Source organism: Ochotona curzoniae, unplaced genomic scaffold (assembly GCF_017591425.1).
Source record: "Ochotona curzoniae isolate NIBS_2020 unplaced genomic scaffold, NIBS_Ocur_1.0 contig_2723, whole genome shotgun sequence".
NCBI lineage: Eukaryota > Metazoa > Chordata > Mammalia > Lagomorpha > Ochotonidae > Ochotona > Ochotona curzoniae.
The window spans coordinates 4,654,571-4,679,481 of NW_024465573.1; the positions used below are offsets into that span (position 1 = coordinate 4,654,571).

The following is a 24,911-nucleotide window of genomic DNA, read 5'->3' on the forward strand; positions in this document are numbered from 1 at the left end:
GAGCCAGCTGTGTATGCTGAGCTCAGAGCTGTGGGCCTGCATGGCTTCTCTTGGCCTTGTCCAGGGAAACCAGGCAAAAGGGTCTGGCTCATTTGCCTTCATGATCCCTGCTCTTGGAAAGATGCCTACCAATGTGAGGCAGGCCGTCTTCTCACATTGCAGCCAGTCATCTCACATTGGTTTCAAGTGAAGTGCTTTTGCGTGCACACACACACACACTTACTGGCCATGAGCTAACATAGGGAACATACTTGCAGAACTATTCCCTCAGCCATGCAGCCTGACACAACAGACGACAGGTGCCTGGGCTACTTCTTTGCCTGGTGAAAATCTTACTTTCCTTCAGTGGTCACTGTGTCTGAAGACTTAGTTCCTCCAGGCCCTGGATTCCTCATTCAAAGCTATAGCCATTGCCAAGGCCCTGGGCTACAGGCCCAAGTAGTTCATCTGCCAAAACCTCAGCCTCATCAGCTTCAGCTTGCAGACCCAAATCACAATGACTATTTTTTTTTTTTTTGAATCACCAACCCTTGACAATATGGAGTCAGATGAAGATTAAGTGTATTTTGGATCATGCCATATTCCCAGTAGGGGTTCACAGGCGTGCCAGTAAACCACTGATTTGTTCACTGATATTGTGTCCCCTCTCTATCGGCAACTGCCCCTGCACTATTGGCTATCAGCATGTAGGGACAGATGGCTAATGAGAAAAGATACATTGGGCCCAGGGTGAAGTGACCAGGCCACAGAGCCAGGCTCTTGTTTGGAAACCAGTCTCCCTGGCCATAGTTGATTGGGTTTCCTTTCTTTATCAATGCAGGGATACAGCTCCCAGCAACTTCGCACAGTCTGATGGAGAAGGACCATGTCAAGGAAGCCCTTAGGTCCCCAAACTCAGTGGCAGGGTGGCAGTCAGATTCCACAGGCCATATGATCTTCAGCAAGGTCTTTCACATTCTGGGCTTCAGATCCTCGTTCTGTAAACTGCGAACAACTGAGGTATTATTAATAACCTCACAGGCGGTATCAAGGAATAACGCGGAAGTAGGCCAAGGTTGTAAACCATAGCTGCAATTGAGAAGTGGTCAACAAGTGACACAGTTCCTGGAACACGATCATGAGGGTGAGGGTGTGGGCAGTGACTGACCCTCAGCTTCTTCAGTCCCACTTCTCTTGGAAACCCGAGCTCAGAAACGTTGCCTTCCAGTGCATACATAGAGCAGTGCTAAGAAGGAATGAGTTAATTACAAACACTTAGAGACACTTTATCCAGAAGTCAGTCAGTCTGTCTCCCTGTCTTTATTTCTTACCTTTTTATCCCTCAATTATATCTACTTTCAAAGACCCCTTCAGATGAAAAGATTCCAGGAGTCTCCTTGATAATCTATTCTATTTATAAGGATTCACAGGAGAGCTTGTAGACAGGCGTCAATGCATTCTTCTGCTGTGACTTTCTGTTCCCCACCAAGCTAGGACAATGCTGCAAGCATTTTCACCATTCGGAAGTTCATCCTCTGTCTAACCTTAGACTTTCTTGCTGCTGCTCTTGAAGGCCATTTTCAAAAAGAACATAGGAAACAGCTGGCCGCCATCAGTTTGCCTGTGATGAAAATGTTCCAATCCAGTATGTCTCATGGTGCATTCCTCAGGACATTAATTTTCTAGGAAATGTTAACAGAAATCTCTCAAAAACATGGCTCCACGTTCAAATAAGATTAGAAGATGTTTCACCGTATCTGCCTCTTGGAGAGTCATGCCAGACACCAGCTATTAGAGGCTGCACAAACTGCCACAGCAAAGCCACAGATTTCATTTTGCCCCAGACTTTCTATACATACTGATAACAATGGAACCACTTCCCCCAGAACCTATGAGGGCATCCCTGTCACATTTTATAGAATCTGATTTAGAAAATGCGACTCTGAAAACATTCAGAGACATGTCCTAAGCAGAGACATTATTTCTGAGAAAGACATTTTCTGAAATGAACACATTTCTGGACAGGAAGGGATTAAAGATCATCTGGCTTCTGCTGTTCTCTTGAGCTTGAGGAATGTCCAGGTGGCTCACTTGGGCTCCCTGTGTACCCCCAACGTTGTCCCCAGCCACACTGCCCAGCTGGCTCTGACCTTTAAAATGATAGAAAGGGCTGCAACTGATTCTGGGAATGGGAGAGATTTCCAAATGGGATTTTATTTTCCCCCAAAGATTTATTTATTTGAAAGGTTAAGTGACAAAGATAGAGATCTTTCATCCTCTGGTTCACTCCCCAAATGACCCAGCAGGGGTCAGAATCATGAGCCAGGAATTCCTCCCATGTAGGCAGGTAGCAGGAACTGAAGTACTTGAGCCATTATCTGCTGCTTCCAGGATGCACTAGCAGATAGCTAGCTAGATGGGAAGCAGAGTACGTGGGACTTGAACAAGCACTCCAATATGGAATGTAGACATCTCAAGCAACAGCTTAACATACTACATCGCAATATTGGTCAGACCTCTGAAGAAATCTTCATCCTTATAAATGTCCTAGGAAGAGACATTCTAGGAATCCCAGATCCCAACATCAATGTATTCCCACTGTGCCAACCTCAGGGGAACCAGATTGAAGACAGAGCAAATGGCTATTTTCAAGGCCACATGATGGAGCAGGAACCAAGAACACATCTTCCATTACTCTGAGGGCAAAAGGCTTTGTGACAGTCCCCAGTACTTCTTCAGATGTATGAACCCTCTTTCCAAAGGGCTGCGTGGTCCCAGATGCCTCTGGTTCATCTTTGAGGCCTGCTACTTCTACCCAACAGAGTAGCTGATATGTAGGAGCTATCTGGTCAGTGTTGGTTGAAGAACTGTAGACTTGTTTGTGTCCTGACTATTCCACTTTTACCCCAATTTCTTGCTTATGGCCTGGGAAGGCAGCAGAGGATGGCTCAAGTTCCTAAGTCCCTGTTCCTATGTAGAAGAAACTCCTGGTTGCCGGCTTCAGATCAACTCAGCTCCCTCTGGCCACCGTAGCCATTTGAGGAGTGAACCACGAGATGGAAAACCCTTCTTTCTATGTGTCTTTCCTTTTCTATTAAAAAAATCTGACTTTAAAATACAACTTAACATGTTTTATTTTTGAATCAAGTCCATCTCTTATCCAGGCCAGACAGGTAAGAAGGGGAGTGGGGCACCAGAGTACACAGCAGTATTCTATGGTATTCTTTCTCCCCAATAGCCTTTCTCCTTTGCCTCCCAACCCAGGAAGTGCGCTGCTATTCTCTCACTACCTAAGCTAGAAACATCAAAGGCAGCTTCAGCTCCCTTCTTGGTAACTCCAAACTCAGATGTCTGCTCACTCTAATCTCACTGATAAAGGAACCTTTCATTCTAGCTCTGTCTCATCACGGCTCCTTTGCAGTAGCTGCCTCAATAACTGAGACCATGCCTCTGGTCTTGGAGGTTATGGTCATGCTAATGGGCAGCTCTGAGCTGCCATTTACACTGATGATAATGGGAACAGTGCCCCCTGGCGTGATGCGCATGGCAGCAATATCATCAGGAAACAGTAACACATGTTAGGAAGTCCTAGCTTCAAACCCAGATTTGGTTATATACTGGCTGCTGGTGGTAGGCAGGTCTTAGGACTTTCAGCTTGCTCCCTCGTGAAATGTGACAAGCATCCACCCTGCAAAGCTAACCCATGGTAAATGCCCAGAACATAGTCAGCACTCATGACAGGTGAGTCCTCTTCTCTTCAAGAGCAAACCATTCTCCATGCTGCAGATATCGCTAAATAGCACATGCTTGCCCTCTCTTTCCTGTCCCCCAAGCTGAAGTTGGATCCTGCAGAAGAGGAAATAGACCTAAGGATTTCTTTCCTCTGAAACCACAACTAGTTATTCTTAGATGTTTGTCAAATGAGGAGAGGTTTACTAAGCAAGTCATCATAAGGTGTTGATTGTTTAACCTGACTACTTTTGTCATGATGGGAGACTTAAAAGGCATTTCCAGGTGTTCCAACCACAAATAATAATAAAGTAATAATTAGACTAATAACAGCAATTTACTGACCACCAGTTGTGTGTCAGGTAGAATTAAGCAATTCACATGCATGATCTCAATTCATGCACACAATAGCTCTATGCCATGGGAGTTATTATCACTATTTTGCGGCTAAAGAACTATAAAGTTGCTATCCCAAGGCCACACAGCTGGTAAATAAGCAGTTTTGAATTTAAATCTAGGCCTAGTTGACTTCAAAGCCAGTGCTTGATGTGCTTGTGCCATTTATTTAACATCAGAATCAAAGGCACTGCCACTGTGCCTTCAAATAACTGGTAGAAATAAACTGAACCTTATTTCAGAATCCACCTGCCAACCTGAGGACCAGAGAGGGGGACTTGCATCTACAAAACAGACACCGGTGGTCAAAGTCAGTAAAGGGATTATCCATGGACCATCTCTGCACAAGAAGGATTTTAATCAGAAAGAGGCTCTAGACCAAGTGTCCATACAATGATCTCAAGAACCCAGGAGAAATGAAGTCTGTCCCCACTTCATGTTTGTTCAGCACAAAGAGCCCAGAGAAACAAGCAGCAAGAGCCAATATCATGGCACAGCCTGTGGGAAGGCATTAGAAGCAAATGCAGGTTAATCGCAGACATGCAGCTTAGATGGCCCAGAGAAGTAGACAGTCAAATGCATCATCACAAACCTGACCAACTTCTGCTGGGACATTCATGAGCCACAGCCATCCCCAGCAAAACCTACCTGTGGCCACTATCACTCAAGGCACACATGCTTTCCTGCTGGCCTATGGGCACCTGGAAAGCTGAGAGAGCTATTTCCTCACTGCACTCCTCATATTTAAGGAGAATCAATGAAACCAAAAGCCATTTCTTTATGGTTTAAATGACTAGAAGAATAAATGTGTTTGAGAGAGTGGGTATAGATTTAGAGTTACAGCATTTCAATCATACAGCTTGCTAGTATTTTGACCTAGATTTTTCTCTCTGAAACCATATATTCCAGAAGCCAATCTTTCAACATTCTAACCTCTTTATTTCTTTTAATTAGACAACTTTCCTCATTATCAAATGTGGGAAATAATCCATCACAGGGACTCCTCTGGTTGTCTGAATTGCAGAAGTAAAATTAAACAGCTTGAGGGATGCATGTGCAAGCACGGTCAGGCTCCATGAACAGGCCAGAGGAAGGCAATGTGGGAAGGGAACCTTTCTGAAGTTCCACTATGTGGCATCACCAAGACAGGCAATTCTACTTCTGCCTCAATCCCTGGAGGCCAGAAAACCATAACAATGCCCTTCCTGTGAGGGCTTAGGCAGCTGACAGAAGGTGCCATGCAATGCCCATGACCTCCTCATCCTGCCAGGAGACCTGCAGACCTGCTGGGTTGTGGCCGTGCTCACCAATAGCCTCAAATTCTGCTTCTCCATAAAGGTGCTTCAGACTCTTTAGAAGCACAGCAAGAGTGGGTTTTCAAACAGCGCTTGGCTTCTCAGCATCTTTCACGCAGGCCTTGGCCTTTGATCCTGTGTTCCATGCCTAGCCCTAGCCCTAACTGCCTGGGAAAGGTGATGAGTGTCTGCCACTCAAATCACAGGTAGTTTATGAAACATCAATTTATTGTGTAAGACAATGACACTGACTGTATTCACTGATGTGATTCTACATGGCCTGCAAGGAGCTTCCACACCTAGTTTTGGTCTTCCTAACCATACTTGGAAGGTTTTATGCTTATGACAACTTAGGGAAAGAAAGCAAGGTCCAGGATTAGGTGTCTTGGCCAAAAGATATGCATGAGGTTAAGATCTGGGGACTTGACACATAAAGTCAGGGCATGCCCTATCCTCCTCAAGCATGGCTGAGCTCTGGGCTAAGCCCCCAAGAGTGGAGCTAATGTATGTCTCCCTCCCTGACAATTCAGGTATTTTCACCCCAGGGTCAGTGTTATGGCCCACAATATTAGCTGTCACCTGCAAAGCTGACAACCCATATCAATTGCTGCTTCAACTCCTGGCTACCCTGCCTCCATTCTAGCTCCTTCATAATGTGCCTGGGAAAGCAACACATGGTCCAAGTACTGGGGTCCCTGCCACCCACATGGTAGACCTGGATGGAGTTGTGGTTCCTGGCTTTACTAGTAGCCCAGCCCTGGTTATTTTGACTATCTGAAGAGTGAGCAAGCAGAAAAAAAAATTCTTTCTCTGTATCCGTGTCTCTCTGTTTATGTGTGTATGAGACCCTGCCTTTCAAGTAAATCAACCTTTTAAAAGGAAACTATCATGCAGAAGTTCCAAATGCACCAAATTATTTCAATTTATTGCTCTTATTAGGAAGGGGAGATTGGGGGAAGTATTCTTTTTATTTTTTATTTTTTTATTTAATATTGTTTACATAATTGAGAGGGATACACACCCATGTGGGTCTCTGATTAGGCTGGGGGGGGGGGCAGGTATGAAAGCAAGTGGGTGAAGCAAATGTTTTAATTTTATTTTTTTCTCCTGTATTCCCAAGGGAGGAGGAGAAAGGGCTGCTCCTTGCTGTCAAATTACATCATCACCTGAGGATGGGGGACAACCATTTGATGATGCCTTAGAGACTATGATATGGAGAATATTGTTTTGAGAATATCACTTGAGCGGTCTTGATAGTTCTGAGAAGTTGTTGATTTCATTGCTTCAGTGTTGAGAAAATCTTCCCGAGGTCTACCAGCAGACAAAGTCCACCTTAGTGCATCCACAGGCCAAGAACATGCTGCAAAGCTTGGCCAGGAGAATAGCCCAACCTATTGTGCTTCCCATCCTCTGACAGAGCACTACACATCCCTGGCTGGCCCACAATGAGCTGGATGTCATGCCGTCCATATGGATCTGGACATACTGTCTACTGCACAGATGTCAGCAACTGAGGAGGACAGTTCTGATACATGCACTCTAAGATCAGACAACAACACATAGGGTCTGAGTCCAGTGGTCCAATCAGGGAATCCCCAAAGAATCCTCACCTGGGATGACATCATGCATCGTCCAATGCTGGATTCAGTTTCAGACTGAATTCAGATTCAGTCTGTCACCTGCACCAGCCAATGCACACACCAGTGGATGCAGCTGCCTGGTCAGTTCTGCCCCAGCCCTTTACCTCCCATGAATCAATGGTGCTGCATCCCAGCCCAGCCAGCCGCCATACACCCCAGTCCTCACACACAACAATGAGTGCTGATTCAGGGTGATGGGGGAGATATTTTTAAAGCAACATTACTCCTCAACTTGAATTCCTTATCCTTCCACTTCCCTAAGTTCCCTACCTATGAACATCATCACTACCCACCATCATTCAATTTGGAACCTGGAACTCACCCTCTGCTGTTTCCATAGTTTCAATGTCCACATCTTACCCACTCATGAATGAATGTACTTGTTAACTGACACTGGAAAGCATTCTCATTCCTTAATCTCATGAATCTGCTCCTGGCCCTCCATTCACATTGTTCCTGCCTTCTTGGACTAATTGGTTTTTCTTCCCAGCATTTCTTCAATTTCTTTTTCCATGATGTGGCCTGAGGAATCTTTGTAAACCACAAGTTTGACCACAAACTCACCCCACTCCATACACCTATCAACATTCCTAATGGTTCACAGAAAAAAGTGGAGGTAGCAGCAGCAGCACTAGCAGCAGCAAACATGCTGGGCAGACATACAAGTCTTTTTTCAGAACCATGATCTCCATCATCCCCAATCCAGGCAGAACTGGATTCTCAGATGTGTCATCGCTGTATCTCTCATCATATGAATCAAATTCATCATATGAATTTGTTCAGAGCCACATCTCCCAAGATGACTGCTATATGAAGCAAATGCACATACATTATCAGTGTCTACTCTGGTTCATCACATATAGAGTGGAGTCCGCATTATGAACTTCAGGAATTTAGGAAAGGATAAGTGTTAACCTGTTCCCCATCAAGTTTTTTTGATTCCTTACCTCTGAGGTCCTCTGTATTCAGTAGCTACTGATCAAGTCTTCTGTCTACACAACAGGTACCAAGCCTCTCCTTCCTCAGGTGTCTGTGCATTAGCCTCAGGCATGGAGGGATCCAAAGTCCTCACAACCTCCTCTTACCTGAGGTACAAGGAGTGGGTTAGGAAGTGACACTGACAATCAGTGGTCTCCTTCCGTTGTTTGCAGTGGAATCAAGTGTTGCTTTGTTCATGAGAGCTGGGTATCTCGGGAACCTGATGTCCTTAAGAGTCTACTGGGCTTCCTGACTCATGTTCATGTGGGAGAGAAATATACACAACAGATTTTCACAGCGTGGTCATTTTGGATAGTCTCATTCATTCATAAAAAACAAAACCAGGAATGTCTCCCTTAGGACAAACATGATGTGAGGAAATGCTAGGAGACTTGAGAAAGTTCATGGAAAACACCTTTGTGGATTTAAAATAGTTTTTGCATGCAGGTAAACTTGCTTTGCATTCCATTTCATCATAACTCTTTCAAGGATCCTTGTAAAATGATGAGCAAACCTTAGCATTGTCCTCAAACTGCTCCCACTCAGTGGCTGGTGGGATCTAAGTACCAGGTTCAAAATATACCTGTGAGGTGGTCCCTCTCAGCAGAATTGCAGTGGACTTGCCCAAGCTGAGAGTGGATTGCAAACTGAGACCTGGAAGATGAGCAGGAATAAGCCAGATGCCGAGGTAGCAAGAGATCTGTAGACCAAGAACATCTGATCTACTCAGGGATCTGCCATTCATTTCATCTGGCTGGTGGTGACAGAGAATAGGGCAGGATAAAGTAAAGAAATAAAAGCTCCTAAATGCTGCCTAAGTCAACTTCTGAGTTTGGACTGTGGCCTGAGGGTAATGGAGAGTTTTGAGCAGGAGAGCAGTAGGGTCAAGAACAGCTTGAGAAAAGAAAATCTAGCTTTGCTATTCACAGGTGTGGTGTCTACCATGTCGACTTTGGCCAGAGGCTTCAGCTGGATGGGCAGGTTTCATGTTTGCAACTGAGCTGTGAATGTGAGCTGTCAGCCCTGCACCGACAGGGCTGGGGGAAGCCTCTGGTGGTGATTAATTGAGCTGTTGATGACTTTGACACTGAGTGGAGCCTGATGCTTGGGATGGAGATGCTAGATTGCTTAATAATAATAGCACTTGCTACTCCTAATGGTGCTTGTAATACAATAGCACTTATAATGTAATAATAATAATAATACAATTTGCCATAATGTCTTTTTATTCTCAGTCACCCTAAGCTTTCCAAAACATTCATTAAATCCCAAACACTCTTCTCAGCAGGGCCCCAAAGCTTCTGGGCAGGGAGCCTCCCTGGTAACAGCACCCCCGCAAAAAGTCTGTTTCTCCTCCTTCTGGGTCTCAGTCTTCTTTCAAGGGCTGGTGACAAACCCCCATTGCAACCCTGTCTTGGGTAGCAGAGAGAACATGGCCGATGTCCATCATCTGCATCATGCTGGGTTGTATCCATTTTCTGTCCTGAGCATCTCTGATACCTTGTTCCTATTCCCTGGCTGGATTCCTCAGATCTACCCCTCTCTACCAGAGGGTAGAGTGGAAAAGTACAATAAACAAACTCTACGGGTGGCATATGTGGTAGGCAGAAGCCTAAGAGAACTGCTCTTCCCTCCCCATAAGATAATCTCCCCTCCCTGCAACACGTACTCCTCAGGACTTTGACCTTGATGAATCTTCCTTACAGAGTCAAGTGATAATCATGTAGCACACTTGACTTTAAAGATGGAATTACCCAGGTGGACCTAAGTGCACAAGTCCTTCAAAAGACAAATTTTCATGGACTGGTATCAGAGACTTCAGCAGAGGTCTACTGTGGGAAAGACAGGACTAATGAAAGGGATGGAGCACTCACAAGGCAAGGACTTGAGAATGGCCTCTAGATGCCGAGAGATAGCAAGAAAACCAATTTTCAGCCCATAGCAACAAGGAAGTGAATACTGCTCACAACAGGACTTCAAACCCTGTGCTGCAGAGGAAAACACCTCTGGGGAACACCTTAGTTCAGGCTGCACAGAGTTCAGCCACACAGCACAGGACTTTTGACCTTCAGGGCTTAAGGTGTTAATTGACGGTGCTATTTTCAGCTGCCAACTTCCTTTCACAGCATAGACAACCAACCCAGCAACAGAAAAGTCAATATGATTAGCTTGAGGAGGGTGAGAGGATGTAAGATAAGACAAATTCTCACATCACCACTTTGTTAGCTAAAGGACCTCATACAAGGCTCTCAGGCTTCCTGGAGCCTCACTATCCCCCTTGGGAGGGTTTCTTGCAGGATTACTTGGAGGATTAAAGACCTCAAACATAAGGTGCTTGGCATGGGGTCTGGCGCATCCCAGCATTAGGAATCAGGCAGCAACTATTAATGAGTGTAACACCAGCTCATGGAGAAGGGCCAACTTTTACCATCAGATGCTCTTGATTATACATCGTTGGAAATGGCTGGATTCATAGACAGATGGGAAAGTCAGGGCATCTCTCAAACAATTAATGGGCCTTCTGAATGGGTAACAACTTTATGACAGAGGTCAAGGTGGTCTCTTTCCCTCACCCACCTTTCTAACCACCCCCCCAAGCTCTATTAGACAGAAGGCCTGGGCAGTTAGAGGAGAACAATTCCATTATATTCCCTGAGATACTGAATCACAATAGTCCCCAGAGTCTGGTTCTTATTTCAATTTGATTTATTTCATCTGCACAGGCTGACGCACCCAGTTCCCCCAGAACATTCAGGCTCAGAAGAAGTGTGTGTGTGTGTGTGTGTGTGTGTGTGTGTGTGTGTGTGTGTGTGTGTGTGTGTGTGTGTACATGCCGGGGGAAGATAGAAGGAACAAGTTTCAATTTTCATTAAATGAATGACACACAAATATCTCAAACTCAGTTCTGGGAGCCTCGTGGGACTTATCTTCACTGTCATGCTGTTTGTCAAACATCAGCAAGGGGGCTGTCTGATAATTGGCTCCTCCAATGCGAAGCAGGTTTTTTTTCACCTCCACTAGGGTCTCCCAACCCCCCCTATTGAATGCTTCTTCACTTTCTATTGATTTTCCTGGCAATCTTCATTCTGTTCTCACACCCGCTGCCCTACTTGATTAGGAACCAAGTGTCTTTGGCAAACTCCTATAACTCCTATCTCACCTTAAACAGCCAGATCGCTCTAGGAGGCCAGGTGCTGGCTACTCATTGCCCACCCAACATCTGGGGGAGATAAAGGTCTAATTGCTTCATTTCTACTTTCAATAAGCTCACACCCTGTTACTGGCACCTGATTTTCCTTCTAGAGTAAGTGACAGCAAGACTTCATGTTCTCCCCTTGGGTGTTCTGATTAGTCAGTCTCAGCTGTCACTAACTCTTACAATAAGTAGAGGTCTGATGACAGGACCAAACAAGGAGACCTCAAACACAGCAGCTTGGAGAGGAACCCGCTAAGACAATATGAATGATTCTTCTGATTACTTGGATTTGCCAAGGGAGGGGTCCTATTCTTAAGGCCACTGCCTCCTCTTATCTCACAGGTCTTAGTGAGCAGTCACATACCCACCAGCCAAGTCAGGTAGTGGATCAATTCAAATGTCCCCTGTACCAGGTATTAGCAGAATAAGCAAAAAGACTAATTTCAGAAGTTTTGGAGTGACCAGTTGTTAAGTGCTGGTAGTAAGACAAGTAGACCTGGGGTTGCCTACAGAACCAGCTGATGTTCAGTGGTACCACCTGACAAAGTCTTAAGACGACTTTGATCTGTCACAAACCACCCCCTCCACATATCCCTACACCAGCAGCATTCTTTCTCCAGGTTTCTTTCCTCAAATTTCTGCAGTTCTAAGGATTACAGGATTACAAAGCTCCCACACTTAAGGCCAGGGGCAGAACACTGGGTTGGTGGAACTGCATTCACCCATCAAGTACTTCTTAATAGCTGACACTCTGGGTAAATTAGGCCATTCTACTGTTAAACTTTCCAAACCTCTCTACCCTTCCTGTGGAGCAGCTCCAGCCCAGAATTGTTTTATGGCAGTGGTGTGGGTCACCTTGAAGGAGCACAACTGTTGTCAGCTCTCCAGTGGTAATGTCTGAACCTGGGGCTCATGACAATTGCCCTGGGACAGGGCTTTGTGATTCACCATCGCCAAGATAAAGGCATTGGGTCAAGTCCCTTTGGAACTTTTGCTTTTCCTCTTCTTCCACCTCACACAGAGCAGGAAAGTTGGCTGCTTGTGGAGTAACATGAAGATTCTGAAAGGCTGTCCATTCCTCCCCAAATAACATTCCTCAGAAGTTCCATAAACTCTTGTACTTTCCTGGTTTAAGGTCTTGGTTAAAATGCAAATGTTGACTGCAATGAGACATAGTGGAATATATCCTCCATTTAGAATGCCCTGCCCACATACACACCCTTTTCCACGTTGATGACTCTCACTGGCCCATTGGGTGCGGTCTCCTCCAGGAAGCTTTCTACATACATGCTTAGTTCAGAAGCCCCTTCTATGATGACTCCAAAATACCCTCTACATACTTGCATCACTTCCTTGAGCCCACTGATTCACTCCTCCAGTCTGACTGAAGATCAGAACTTGATACATCATTGTTGCGCCAACACACAGTAGAGTTAATGCTCAGTTAATGTTGATGCAGGGACTGTGCGGACCACGAGCAAAGATCTCTTCTCCATCCTTCCGGTTCACTGTGTTTAAGCAAGCTACTCTCCCTCTTCATTCTATTTCTTCAGCTGTACAATGACTAAATGTAGTAAACTGACTTCAATGATCTTCAAAGAATCGATGCCATCATCAGTTATTAATACCATGGCCTGGATTGACAGTTTGGACTTGGGAGAAATATATCATCTATCATGTTGAGAAGTGGTGGGAACATGGAGCGGGGGAAGCACTCCTACGACAAGAGAATGAGATCAAGACAGTTCATGAGACAGGTGTGCTCCCTAACCAGGGGACTCCGTACAACTAAGGACTCAAGAAGGATGAGCAGGCCAGACAAGGAACTAAAACTCCGTGATCAGAAAGTTATCCAAAACATTCATACGGCATGGTACAATGATTAAGAGTTTATTGGAACCAAAAAACACGATAGCTAGAACCATCCTGAAAATTAAGAAGTTAGCAGGGGGAATACAATCGGACTTGGACATACTATCGAGCAGTGGTTATCAAAACAGTGGTACTGGCACAAAGCCAGACGGAGATCAATGATAGAATAGACGCACAAAAGGAAACCACACACTACAGCCCTTTCATTGACAAACAGACCCATGACTATCAAGCAAGTGGAAGGGTTTTAGTAAATGTTGTGGGACAACTGGCTGATAGCTGTGAACAAAAGATTACGACCACATCTCTAATTACACCAAGATCAATTCTACATGGATAAAAGACTAAACTCCATCAGTCACCTTCAAACTCTTGCAGGAACTGTAGGAATACTGCAAGACTAGGTGTGGTTCCGATTTCTCAGAAGGACCAAAAGCAATAAGCGTGGCAAAGAATTAACAAATGGGACTCATAAACTAGAGCTTCTGTAGCAAGGGAAACAATCAAAATAGTTAACAAAGAACACAGAGTGGTAGAAGATCTTTGCAACGATATAGGCGATAGGGGGCTAATTTCAGGATATTCAAGAATTTGAAACCAACATAAAACAAAACGACCAAGGCCATAGAATGGGAAGGGAAAAGGTAAAATTTCAAAAGGAACAAGTCAAATGGCAACAAACATATGAAAAAATGTTTAGTCTAGCAATAAGGAAATCCAAATTAAAACATCGATGGAGTACCACCTAACACCAGAGATTGGCACAATAAAAAGAACACCAACGCGTTGCTGGGGATGCGGGGAAACGGGAACTAATCATGCTGGTGGAGCTGCAATTGGTAAGCTTTATGGAAATCAGTCTGGCGAAAATCAGAACAACTCAAATCTGCATACCATATGACCAGCAATAGCACTCCTAGGAATATATCCCAATACTGTTTTCGACAACCAACATGCATCCCTTTGTTCATAGCAGACATCATTAATTGCAAAAAGGCATGAAGCAACGAAATGGCCATCAGAGAAGTGGGATTGATAAGAAAGCTTTGTTCATAACACCGGGAATTCTACTCAGCTATTACAAAAAACAACATGCAGTTTCTTTGTGGTAAATGGGCCAACTGGAAATATATGTAGGGAAATGAGTGAATCCAAAGATTAGATACTATGTTTGCCTTGATTTACCTGTAATTTTTTCTATGGTTGTTTGTTATTTTGCAATGTCATTGTTTATTTTTCAACAGAGGTTTCGAAGAATGGAATTGGCATTATTTTTAACCTATTGTTTACCAATTTATGACCAATTAATTCATAATGTTGTTATTGTTATTGAGGCCTTGTTGGGGCTTTTAATGACCGGATCTTACTAGTTAGAACTATTTCAGACATTGAAGGTCTCCAAGAGGCCCTGAATTATTGGCAAAGACCACTGAACATATGCTAGGCATATGTTTGCAGCAATGAATCTCACGAAATGAACTATGGTTATGCAACAAGGTGAGGAATCCTCCATGGGGGGAGGGGGTATGGGAGGGGTGCGGCGGGAATCCCATCGCTATAAAACTGTACTACATAATACAATGTAAGCAACAATAAAAAAAAAAAAGAAAGTTATCTAATTTACATGAAAAATGAGCTGATCAGGAGCCTTAATCCAGATGAGGCAGTCTTCAAAAAATTCATGGGAAATGTGTATTGCAGTATGAAAATCTGTGCATGGATTCCAAAATTTTCTATGCCAAAATAAATTTATCTTTGAAATTCATTTTCCATGATTTATCAGAGGTACCCTTGTGTATTCATTCAATTCATAGATTTAACAAGATTTTCCAGTTTAAAGGTCTTTGGAGATTCTCTCGTTTATTTCTGGAGGGAAAAGAACTTGTCCACAATTAGAGTTCGTGAGGCAGATAAGACCTTAGGCACAAGGCCATCTGGCACCTTGAAGAACAGAAGGGTTCCGGCTGCTTCTGTTTCCACCACTCTCTGCCACGCACCTTTGCTTCATCAAGGGAAGCAGAACCTCTAAAAGCCTCTGAGTTATCCTTGTAGCCTCATTTCTCAATAAAGGAAGCCATCCCAGTAAAAATCCTCTGAGCTCTCAGAGAAACACTAAAAGCCTCCTCCTGTGGGCATCCACACTTTGCTTTGACAGATAAGGCTCCTTCAAGACACAGCTGCTGGACCACACCACACTGGTCTTTGAATCCCCCAGCATACAACTGACAATGAGTGGAATGCACTAAGTATAGCTGAACTTAGTGCTCCCCAGAGCAAAGCCTTAATGATATCTGGCTAATCATATCATATTCCTGTAAACTCAGATCAAGCAGCATTAAGACACTGTGCGAGTGCAAACAAACAAACCAAAAAAACCCAATGTTCAAAACAACAAACCTTCGGTCAATCCCTTTCCAAGTCCCCTTGCTATTTCTCCTTCTGAATGTACTCTCATCCTTCAAAATTCTAGTTCAGGGAATAAACACAGGATGCTTTGCAGCTTCAGAGAACATAGTTTGCAGTAACAGTTTCTTGATAAGATGCTATTGTGCCCAAGCATGCTCAGCAGACATTTGTCACCACCAGACCTGTCACCTCATGGGGTTTGCATCTGGTGGGAGTGGTACCTTGGCAGCTCGGATGGACACATGGAGACCTTTCACTCCATTACCCTTTCCCTAGTTGCACCTGTAAACACATTTATTCACTGAAGTGTCCTGTATTATGCAGAGTGACTCTCCTAAAGGCTCAATAAAGCTGAAATATGTGGGGCCACTCTTAATAATTTTACAATAAACCACACTTTAGACTCAACTGTGCTGGCACTTAGAAAGTTGTCCAGCTAAGGCAGGATGTCTTCAATCTTCATGTTGTGTGTGTGTGTGTAATGGACAAGACAGACTAGATTTTGTCTTTATGAAGCTCAAAGACTGGTGAGGAGTCAAATATGCAGGAAAGGATTCCCACATGAGAGAAAAACTGCAAATGAGAGAACACAGGGTGTAAGGACAGTGTGTGTGCCTCATCCCAGTGGGATCTCAGGGAACACTTCCTGGAGGAAGCGATTTTTTATTTTTTAAAAAATTTATTTATTTTCACTGGAAAGTCAGATCTACAAAGGAGAGACAGAAAGATCTTCCATTCACTGGTTCACTCTCCAAGCGGCCACAATGGCCGGAATTGAGCTGATCCAAAGCCAGGAGCCACGAGCTTTTTCCAGGTCTGCCATGCGGGTGTAGGGTCCTGAGGCTTTGGGCCATCCTCAACTGCTTTCCTAGGCCACAAACAGGGAGCTGAATGGGAAGTGGAGTAGCCGAGATACAAACTGGTGCCTACATGGGATGCTAGGGCAGGGAGCATTCTTCTCTCTCCAGAAAAGACTTCTAACCCCAAAGGGCTAGGAGTTGAAATGCCTCAAACTGTGTATAGGTCAAAACAAGTCCAAGGCAGGAAAGACCCTAAGAGATCACCTAACAAACTTTACACATTTACAGAAGAAGAAACCAAAGCCCAGCAAGAAGAAACAACTTGCCTGGATAAAGGCAGCACCATGATATGCCTTTGAGCTGACAACCTGGGTCCATGACCAGGCTTTATCCTCTTGAGCAAGTGACCAAAACTCTGTAAGCCTCCACATGCTCATCTCAAATAGTTTCTGCTAGAGTTGCTGTGAGGTTTCAAGGAGAAAGAACTGTGAAGCACATGTTTCAGATCTTTGCACACAGAAGTATTCCAATAAATATCAACTATCACTTTCACTGTTAACCAGCATTAAAGGCAGTGCAGCAACTTGAAGTCATAGCCATTTTACTGCCAGTCCAACACTGTCTACTGTATGATGAAGCCTTTTACTGGGGGTAACCATTTCCCCAGGCCTTTCAACATTGCATATCCAGTACATAGCCCCTTCTCTCTAGCTTTCTCAGGGGGAAACTTGGGTGCCCATTGCCTCTCTCTGTGCCCTACAAATAGCCAAGTGCCGCCCTCTTGCATGGTGATGGTGCTGAGGAAAGCACATCTGGCCTTTTCTGAGGCATGGCAATGAAATGTTAGTCACATCACCTGCAATGCTGCATGCTATGACAAGCAGAACACACAACCCTCTGTGTCCAGTGCCCAATTGTTTCCCATTTTACATAGCCATTCCATGACATCCGACCTTCGCCTTTAAATCTCAATACTTCTCCCCACTAAGGAAGACGCTCCTTCCTTTGGCGGAGTGCCTATCTGTGTTTTCTGACAACAGAATAGGGTAATTTTATCTTTTCTATTAGCAGCTGGTTATACTCTCCAGATTTATTAGCCCAACTGGAGCCTCCTCCTTCACCTCTTCTCTTCAGATGGCAGCAGCTGCATCTGCCATCTCAGAGGCAGACAGGGATTTGCCCAAGGCTCTTCATTCTTCATGACTTCCATCCAGAATTCTTTCAACCTTAGGGAACAAAGATTCCCTCAGCCAAACCCAGAGACCAATATGGGAACAGAGAGTCTCTCAGGCTAACAAGAGGAATAAAAGCAGTGCATCTAGAACCATCTGTGCATGTTCAGCCTGCACAACAGCATTTTAAACATGGATCTTTTAGGTTCAAGGAAGCTGATACTTACATAACAAAGAATTAATCTTCACTTACAGAATCAATGATCCTCAACATGGGTAAGCTTGGTTTTAGTACACTAATTGCATTTTTAGCACCAAAGAAAGGTGTGATGATTAATGTGACAGATTATTGATTTCTGACCACTATTTCCTCTTCTTCCTGGGCATACAGCTCTACTGCAGTTCCCAGTTGGCCTTGCAGATAGGTGTGGTCACGTGTTGAGCTATATGGCCGATGAAACTGAGCACAGAAATAATATGGCGCCGCTTCTAGGTCTGATGCATAACATTCTCCCACGATGACAGTGGCCACTGAGAAGTTGCAGTGATAAGCTAAAGAAGCCTAGTCTCTGGATGAATCCAAGGAAGACTATGTGTTGATTAGGAACACCCTTTTGAGTCTTCGCAGTAAGATATACCTTCCATTGTGCAGAGCTTTGAGATTTAGGGTTTTTTTTTTTTCCTGTTACAGCATTTAGCTTTACCTACCAGGTACATATAGTGTTATCAATAGCTGATTTTTCATTCCGACCAAGAAGAGGTGCATACTATCACTATGCACATTATATATATAGAAAGAAACTGAAACTCCAAGGCCACATAGCTTGTCACTTCCCTGATGGGGGTTCTCACCAGTTCTGAATGAGTATACACCAGCTGCTTTCACTATAAACCTTCTTAATGAGTGGGACTCTCAGCTTCAGCCACGTGATCTTGGTTTTTTCAATTTGCAAACTCCAAAGAGAAATAAGAAACACATCAGATCACTTCATACCCATCAGGATGGCTATTATTACAAAAATGACAAATAATAAGTATTGGCAAGGTTGTAGCGAAAATAAACTGTTTAGACATTGCTGCTGGGGATGAAAAATGGTACAGGCATTCTGGAAAACAGTCTAGCAGTTCCTCAATAAATTAAACACATAATTACTGCATGTGCCAGGCATCTACCTAATAGGACTGAAAGTGGGAACGTCCATATATATTTGCACATCTGTGTTCAAAACAGCATAACTGACAAGTGTCCAACTGTGGAAGCAACCCAAGAGCTCCTGACAAATGAGCTGACAAACTAATGTGCCATGCACATACAACAGCTCAGTATTCGTATTTCAAAGGACTTGGAATTGTGTCATATGGGCGAACCCTCTTGCCCTAGGCGCCTGCCCCAGCCAGATGTCATTCCCACTTGTCAGTCAGAGACTTGCTCTGCCAAGGTCAATTCCTGAGCCATCAGAACTGGAATCAGGGGCAAGAAGCTGTCAAATGGTTCAAACTCCTAACCCTAGTATGTGCTACTCCAAACTCTACTTAGAAAGACCTGGCTATCTGTTCACTGTTTGCTATGGCTGTGTGTCTGCACCATTGCACTTCCTGTCACTGACCATGTTCTCTGTATTAGAAAGAATGTGTCTTCATACATAGGCCTGTCTCCTTTGCTCCTAACTTCCCATAGTCTTCTGGCCCTGCAGATCTGGATATCCACTGGCCCTTCCCACGGCCCTGTCAGTCTTCTTCTTATCAGTCATCTTCATCACCCAGGACTCAGGCCCTGTGCTGGCCAACCCATAACAGGGAAAGAAATGCTACTTCCACGGCATCAAAAGAATTGATGGTTTAGAAGTTTTATTCATGATGGATGATTTTTTTCTGACTCCTGTGGTGAATAATCAAATTATTGAATTCATGGAAGTCAGCCTAATTTATTATTATAGATACCCTAAATCAATCCATTTTCTTGAAGTATGGACAGGGCCAAGGTATGGGGATTGGATCAATTACTCAGTAATTACCAACACAAATAAGCCATACAATGATCGATTCAGTAGCGCACAATAACTAAGGTATCTGCTACTGTTCACTGTGTGGAAATAAACAAAGTGGCATTTTAGGAGTCATTTTTATAGGCAACTAAAGGTTGGGCAGCAAAATAAGCATCACTTATTCCTTTTAGCCCAAGGGATGCATAAACAGGACTTCTTGAGAAAGATTTACTTGTATGAAAATTTATTTTGTATGAAGATCAGACTTGGAGAGAAAGAGAGGGCAAAACAGTGAAAGAGAGAGAGAAAAAGAGAGAATCTTCCATCCACTGGCTTCACTGGTTATTAGCAGGGAGCTGGAATGACCAGCTGGAGCATGAACTGACCTCAGTCTGGAATGCCAGCATCCCAAGCAGCAGTTTAATCTGTTCTACCATTCAGGACTTATTAACATGATACCTTCCCTTTCTTAAACATACATGTTAAGCCAATTTCTGTACCTAGTTTATATCCTGGAGCAGGAGCTAGTAATGTCCACTTACAAAAGAGGTCACAGAGACGCGGAAGAGCTAAAGGCACAGGATCACACAGCTGTAACTCCTCACACCAAGAGATAAGTCATCTACTTATGGTGTTGAGGTCCTTGCCTTATCCTGTTCACCATGCTGGTTCTCAAAGAGGTAATCAGAGAATCCACTGCATCACTGTGGCATAACTGAGAATGAGAAGAACTGACAAACCCCAAGGGGTCCAGAAGGTTAACTAAGGATGAAGGCTGAGTGGCATCTGTAGTTGAAGGAAGGGACTGCACACCTGAAGGGATCTCACTCATTGCCTCTGCTTGAAATCCCTCCCTCTCTGGCCCCAAACTCCAGCTACAACTGGGCAAGAAGAGTGATCTTGCTTTTAAGTTCCTTTTCTAAGTCTGTCCCTTCTAAAAAGCCAAGGCACTAATGAGAAACTCCCAGAATAGTCTTCCATTGAGTGATTTTTGCAATGGCTCTATTTCTATTTTCTTGACTATTATTCAACCAGCACCACGTGTAGTTACTTTTCTGATTGCCTTTTGCAATCTTACAAGCTGTGTGAGTCCTGTTAATTCTAGGTTCAAAGAACTCTCTGGCTGAGCCATGTTCCCAGAGCTCAACTTGTTCCTTGGTCTCCCAAAAAGGTGAAAAGCTTTTTGAAGATGGAAAGAATCGTAGTACTGAGTTTTTAAAAATGCAATGCATTAGGAAAAAATGCATGCCATATTTTGCTATTTATGCTGTATTTTTACTTAGAGAAATGTAGTCAATCCCCATAATAACCCTGTAAGGTTGTCTTATTCCCATTTTTAAAATGAGAACCCTGGGGCCCAGAGAGTCCATGTGAGAAGGCTAAGTGGGGACTTGAGCCCAGGCTTGACATTGCAGGTAGGTGCTTTTCTCACTGTCAATCTTATCACCTCTTTTTTGGGGGGGGTGGGCTGGGGTGAGGAATAGGTAATAAAGAGGGAGCTGGATGGGAAGCAGAGCAACTAAAGCATGAACTGGCACCCATATGGGATCCTGGCATTTGCAAGGTGAGGATTTAGTCATTTAGCTATTGAGCCACTGCACTGGGCCCCTACTCTTATAACTTCTGACAGGAGGGAATGGTGGTACACAATGTGAATGATGCCATCTTCTTAAGTCTCCCAACTAGGGAGCGGTACTATGGCACAGCAAGTTAGGCTACCACCTGCAATGCTGGTTGGAGTCCCAGCTGCTTCACTTCCAAATCACCTCTCTACTAATGCATCTGGGAAAGCATAAGAAGGTGTTCCAAGTCCTTGGGACCCCACACCCATGGAGAGAGACCCAAGTGAAACTCCTGGCTCCTGCCTTTGGACTGGTCCAGCCCCAGTTGTTGAGGCCATTTGGGGAGTGAACCTATGGATGGAAGACCTCTCTCTCTCTCTCATTTACTCTTGCCCTGTCTTTCCTTCTCCTGCGTACCACTGCCTATCAAACAAATCAATAAATCTTAAAATATGTATATTAATAAAAACTCCCAACCATGTAACTTTACCTTATTTTGGTCCCTGTCCTCTCATGCACTTGTCAAGTCACCTCAGCTGCTCCATGCCATCCAGCTGCTTCCTTGGTGTCGGCTGCTGCCGCCTCCCTGGAAGGCTGGCACAGCTCTGGCAGCTTTCACCTGCCTTGCGCCTCTCCTCCTATCTATTTCACAGGCTCAGCAAATGAAAGCCAACGGTACTTCTAATCTCTCTTTACTCTTCTGCCAACTTGCTCAGGCTTCCCCACATGCCTCCTTAACTTTATGCAAATGTTTTTGCCTTCATCTGGGAATACTCTAATCCTTCTCTCCATTTTTACGTGTTAATGCTGTGATTTACAGCCATTTTATGAGTAAGAAAATCCTAAACCAGCAAACAAAGAGTACCTTCCTGCTCTATTTTCAGGAGTCCAAAGAGGGTAAGGCTCCAATTCTGTCTCTGAGGGCTGCAAACTTCATTTTTTAAGGTGTGTGTGTGTGTGTGTGTGTGTGTGTGTGTGTGTATTTCTTCCTTAAGTTCATGGAACATGTGTATCATGGGGGGAAAAAAACTATACATGGATTTTTTTAAAAAAATCCACCAAAGCCACGAAAGCAAAATTATCTTTTGATTCCATTTTCCATGAACATTTTGCCATACTCTGAGTAACAAGTGCAGTGTTCCCTGTGCATGCTAGATTTGAATAGAAAATACCAAGACAACTGGCACCTTGGAGGTGGTGGCAGTGGCAGTGGGGGTGGTGATGGAGGTGGTGACCTAAACATTCCAGTCAAGTTTAAGCTAAGACACAATGAGTTTCCAGCAAGCCTGGCATGGAGGGAGTCCCTCCTGAGGGTCTTTTAAGTAAGGCCTACAGGACAGTCTAGGGTCAACAACAGTACAGCAGCCCCAAGAAAGAGGTGCTTATGAACACGCACAGCAGCAGAAGAGCAAAGATCTCAGTGTTCATGGCCTGTCTCTCCAGGCAGCCACCTCACAAGTAATGCAGCACCTCTAAGAAGCCCTGGCCTGCAAGTACAGGGAGAAAGAGCCTGATCTACTAAATGACCCCATGGCTCACTTGCAGCCAGCACATCTTCCCTCCTGGGTCTCATTTTCCTATTCAAGATTAAAGAGTCAAATTTGTGAAGCTGAATTCTGCATCCTAACTTATCAAGACTCTTTCAACTAATTGATATATGCTTTAAATCCTCTAAAGAGGTTACTTCCAAAGCTGGGTATAAATAGACAAATGAATGTGAATTAGCTGGCATGCATATTCCTGGAGGAGTTCATCAGTTTAGAGGAACTCACTGCTTGCTGGCACACCACAGACTTTCTTATCTCCAAATATGTGGATAAGCTGCTCCTTATCTTGGGCTGCTCTTCCTTTCTCTGCTCAACTAGGAAAGCCCTGTCCACCTTTTAGACTACTGTTTAACGGCCCCTTCTTGACTGAAGTGTACTATAATGGCTCCAGGTAGACAGACTGGATCACTAGGTATGTACACCTGCCAACAGAATTGACCTCGTTATACTAAGATGGGTACTTTGAGTGTGTTCCCACAGCAGCCTTGGTTTCTTATTTCCATTTTCATCCTAGTGCCTGGCTTTATACCTGGTATACCAGCTGTGGTCAAACACATGACTGAATAAAGGGTCCCCTAGTCAGATGATTTCTAAAAGAACATAAACCTTTTCTCTGAATGATTGCTTATAATTGCTCTGTTAGTATTAGCCAAACTTAGAAATTTAAAATAGCCAAAATGCCTTGTACTAGGGTGAATGCTTGGACAAACTGTGGCTTGTACACACCATGAGATCCAACCCAGCAATAAGCATGCAACCTGGAAGAATGTCAAGGGCATGGTGCCAAGTGAAGAAAATCAGCCTCACAAGGGTTACAGGCAGTATGATTCCACGAGACACAGCCTCAAAATCACGACACTGTAGACATGAAGGACAGACTGCTGGTGGCTCCAGGTGATGGGGAGGAGGGTGGTGAGTGTAGCTGTAAGATGGTGGCATATGTGGTGATGGAACTGTTTCACATCCTGACTGCAGGGCTACACAAATATGCATGCTTCTATAGACCTGGTTTTGTTACCATATTGTCATTACAACAAAGGTAGGAAATGTCCCACCTTCAAGTCATATAAGGCCCTGGACATCATTTCGTCTGACCCTGCCAAAGCAACCATGAGTGGGATTTGAAATTCAGTAAGTGCACAGAAGAATTATTTTTAGATTGATCATTTTGCATGACCTGTGAATAACATTATAAGGATCCAAATGGCTTCTGACAGTAAAAAAAGGTTCCCTATTCCTGCATTGCAGAACACTGGGTTCATGGTGCCTGGCCCCCTCTGCATTAAATTTGGGACCTATAGTTATTTCAAAAATAACAAAAGGCATACATGCATTTTGTTTAAAGAGAGAGAGAGAGATGCTTTCTGAGGTTATTTTTGGCTCTCCAATTTTATGTGTCTGTATTGTAACAACCTTTTCTGTTTCTCGCTGCTTCACAATGCCAAAATATTTGCCCATAGTTTGAATTATAGCTTCTCACAATTGCTGTGTCTCCACACTAGAGCCATTCTTACTCCCATTTTACACACAGTGACAACAAACGCAGTGCTCAGTGGAACAGTACACAGTTGCTAAGTGACACTCAGGTCTGATTAGATAACATCTCTACTCAGCCCACTTTTCTCAACTGCAAAACAAAGGCATGAAGCAAAGAGGGCCTCTAGAGGTGCATCCTGTTGCAATGCTGTTGGACACACACACTTTTGACACCCTGGTTTTTCGTCTTTGGAATTAACACAAGAATCTAGCAAGGCAGAGACCTGACAAGATGATAGCCGAACTCCCACAGAGGCCCATCTGCCAGGCCGAGGAATGCAAGGAGGAGATGTCCCATATTCCCAGGACTGTGGAGACAAGAATCCCACTTGGTGCTTGGATCCTCACTCTTCCAGGGTGCCCTGTCTCTCTGGTCAGCTTCTGTTCCTCTGCTTCTATTTCCCATTCCTCATCTCCTTGGCTTCACCCCATCACAATCCACAGCCCCTAACCACTGACAACACTCGCCATGCCAAAAAAGGCCAGCTGTGAAAATGTCTTACCAGATTAGTGAAGATGTATGTGTAATAGGCTGACACCATGCCTAGTTCAGCTGCCTGCAGAGGAAAAGAGAAGGTGATTAGGGAAGAAAACAAAACCCATGAGAAATGAGTGAGCAGCAAGGGCTCTGAGCCTCTGCTGGCTGTCTGGCCCAATACCCTTAGCACCAGGCTGAGCAGAACATCTTGACTGGTTCTTCTGGCATCCTTGAACTTGGAGGATGCAGCACAGAAACAGCAGCCTCGACAGCAGGGTCCTTCCACCTGCAGCCCACCCTCAAGTCCTGCAATGACACTCAGAGTAACTGATGTCCCCTT

General features: G+C 44.2%; 1 protein-coding gene across 1 annotated transcript in view; it reads right to left on the reverse strand.

The window, feature by feature from the left end:
* The window catches only part of GRIK4 (glutamate ionotropic receptor kainate type subunit 4), a 297,510-nt gene that overhangs the window by 108,809 nt on the left and 163,790 nt on the right, over positions 1-24,911 (reverse strand). The window contains exon 7 of the mRNA XM_040976817.1: positions 24,597-24,650. Coding sequence (XP_040832751.1) covers positions 24,597-24,650 — 54 coding nt within the window. The remainder of the gene's footprint in view (positions 1-24,596; positions 24,651-24,911) is intronic.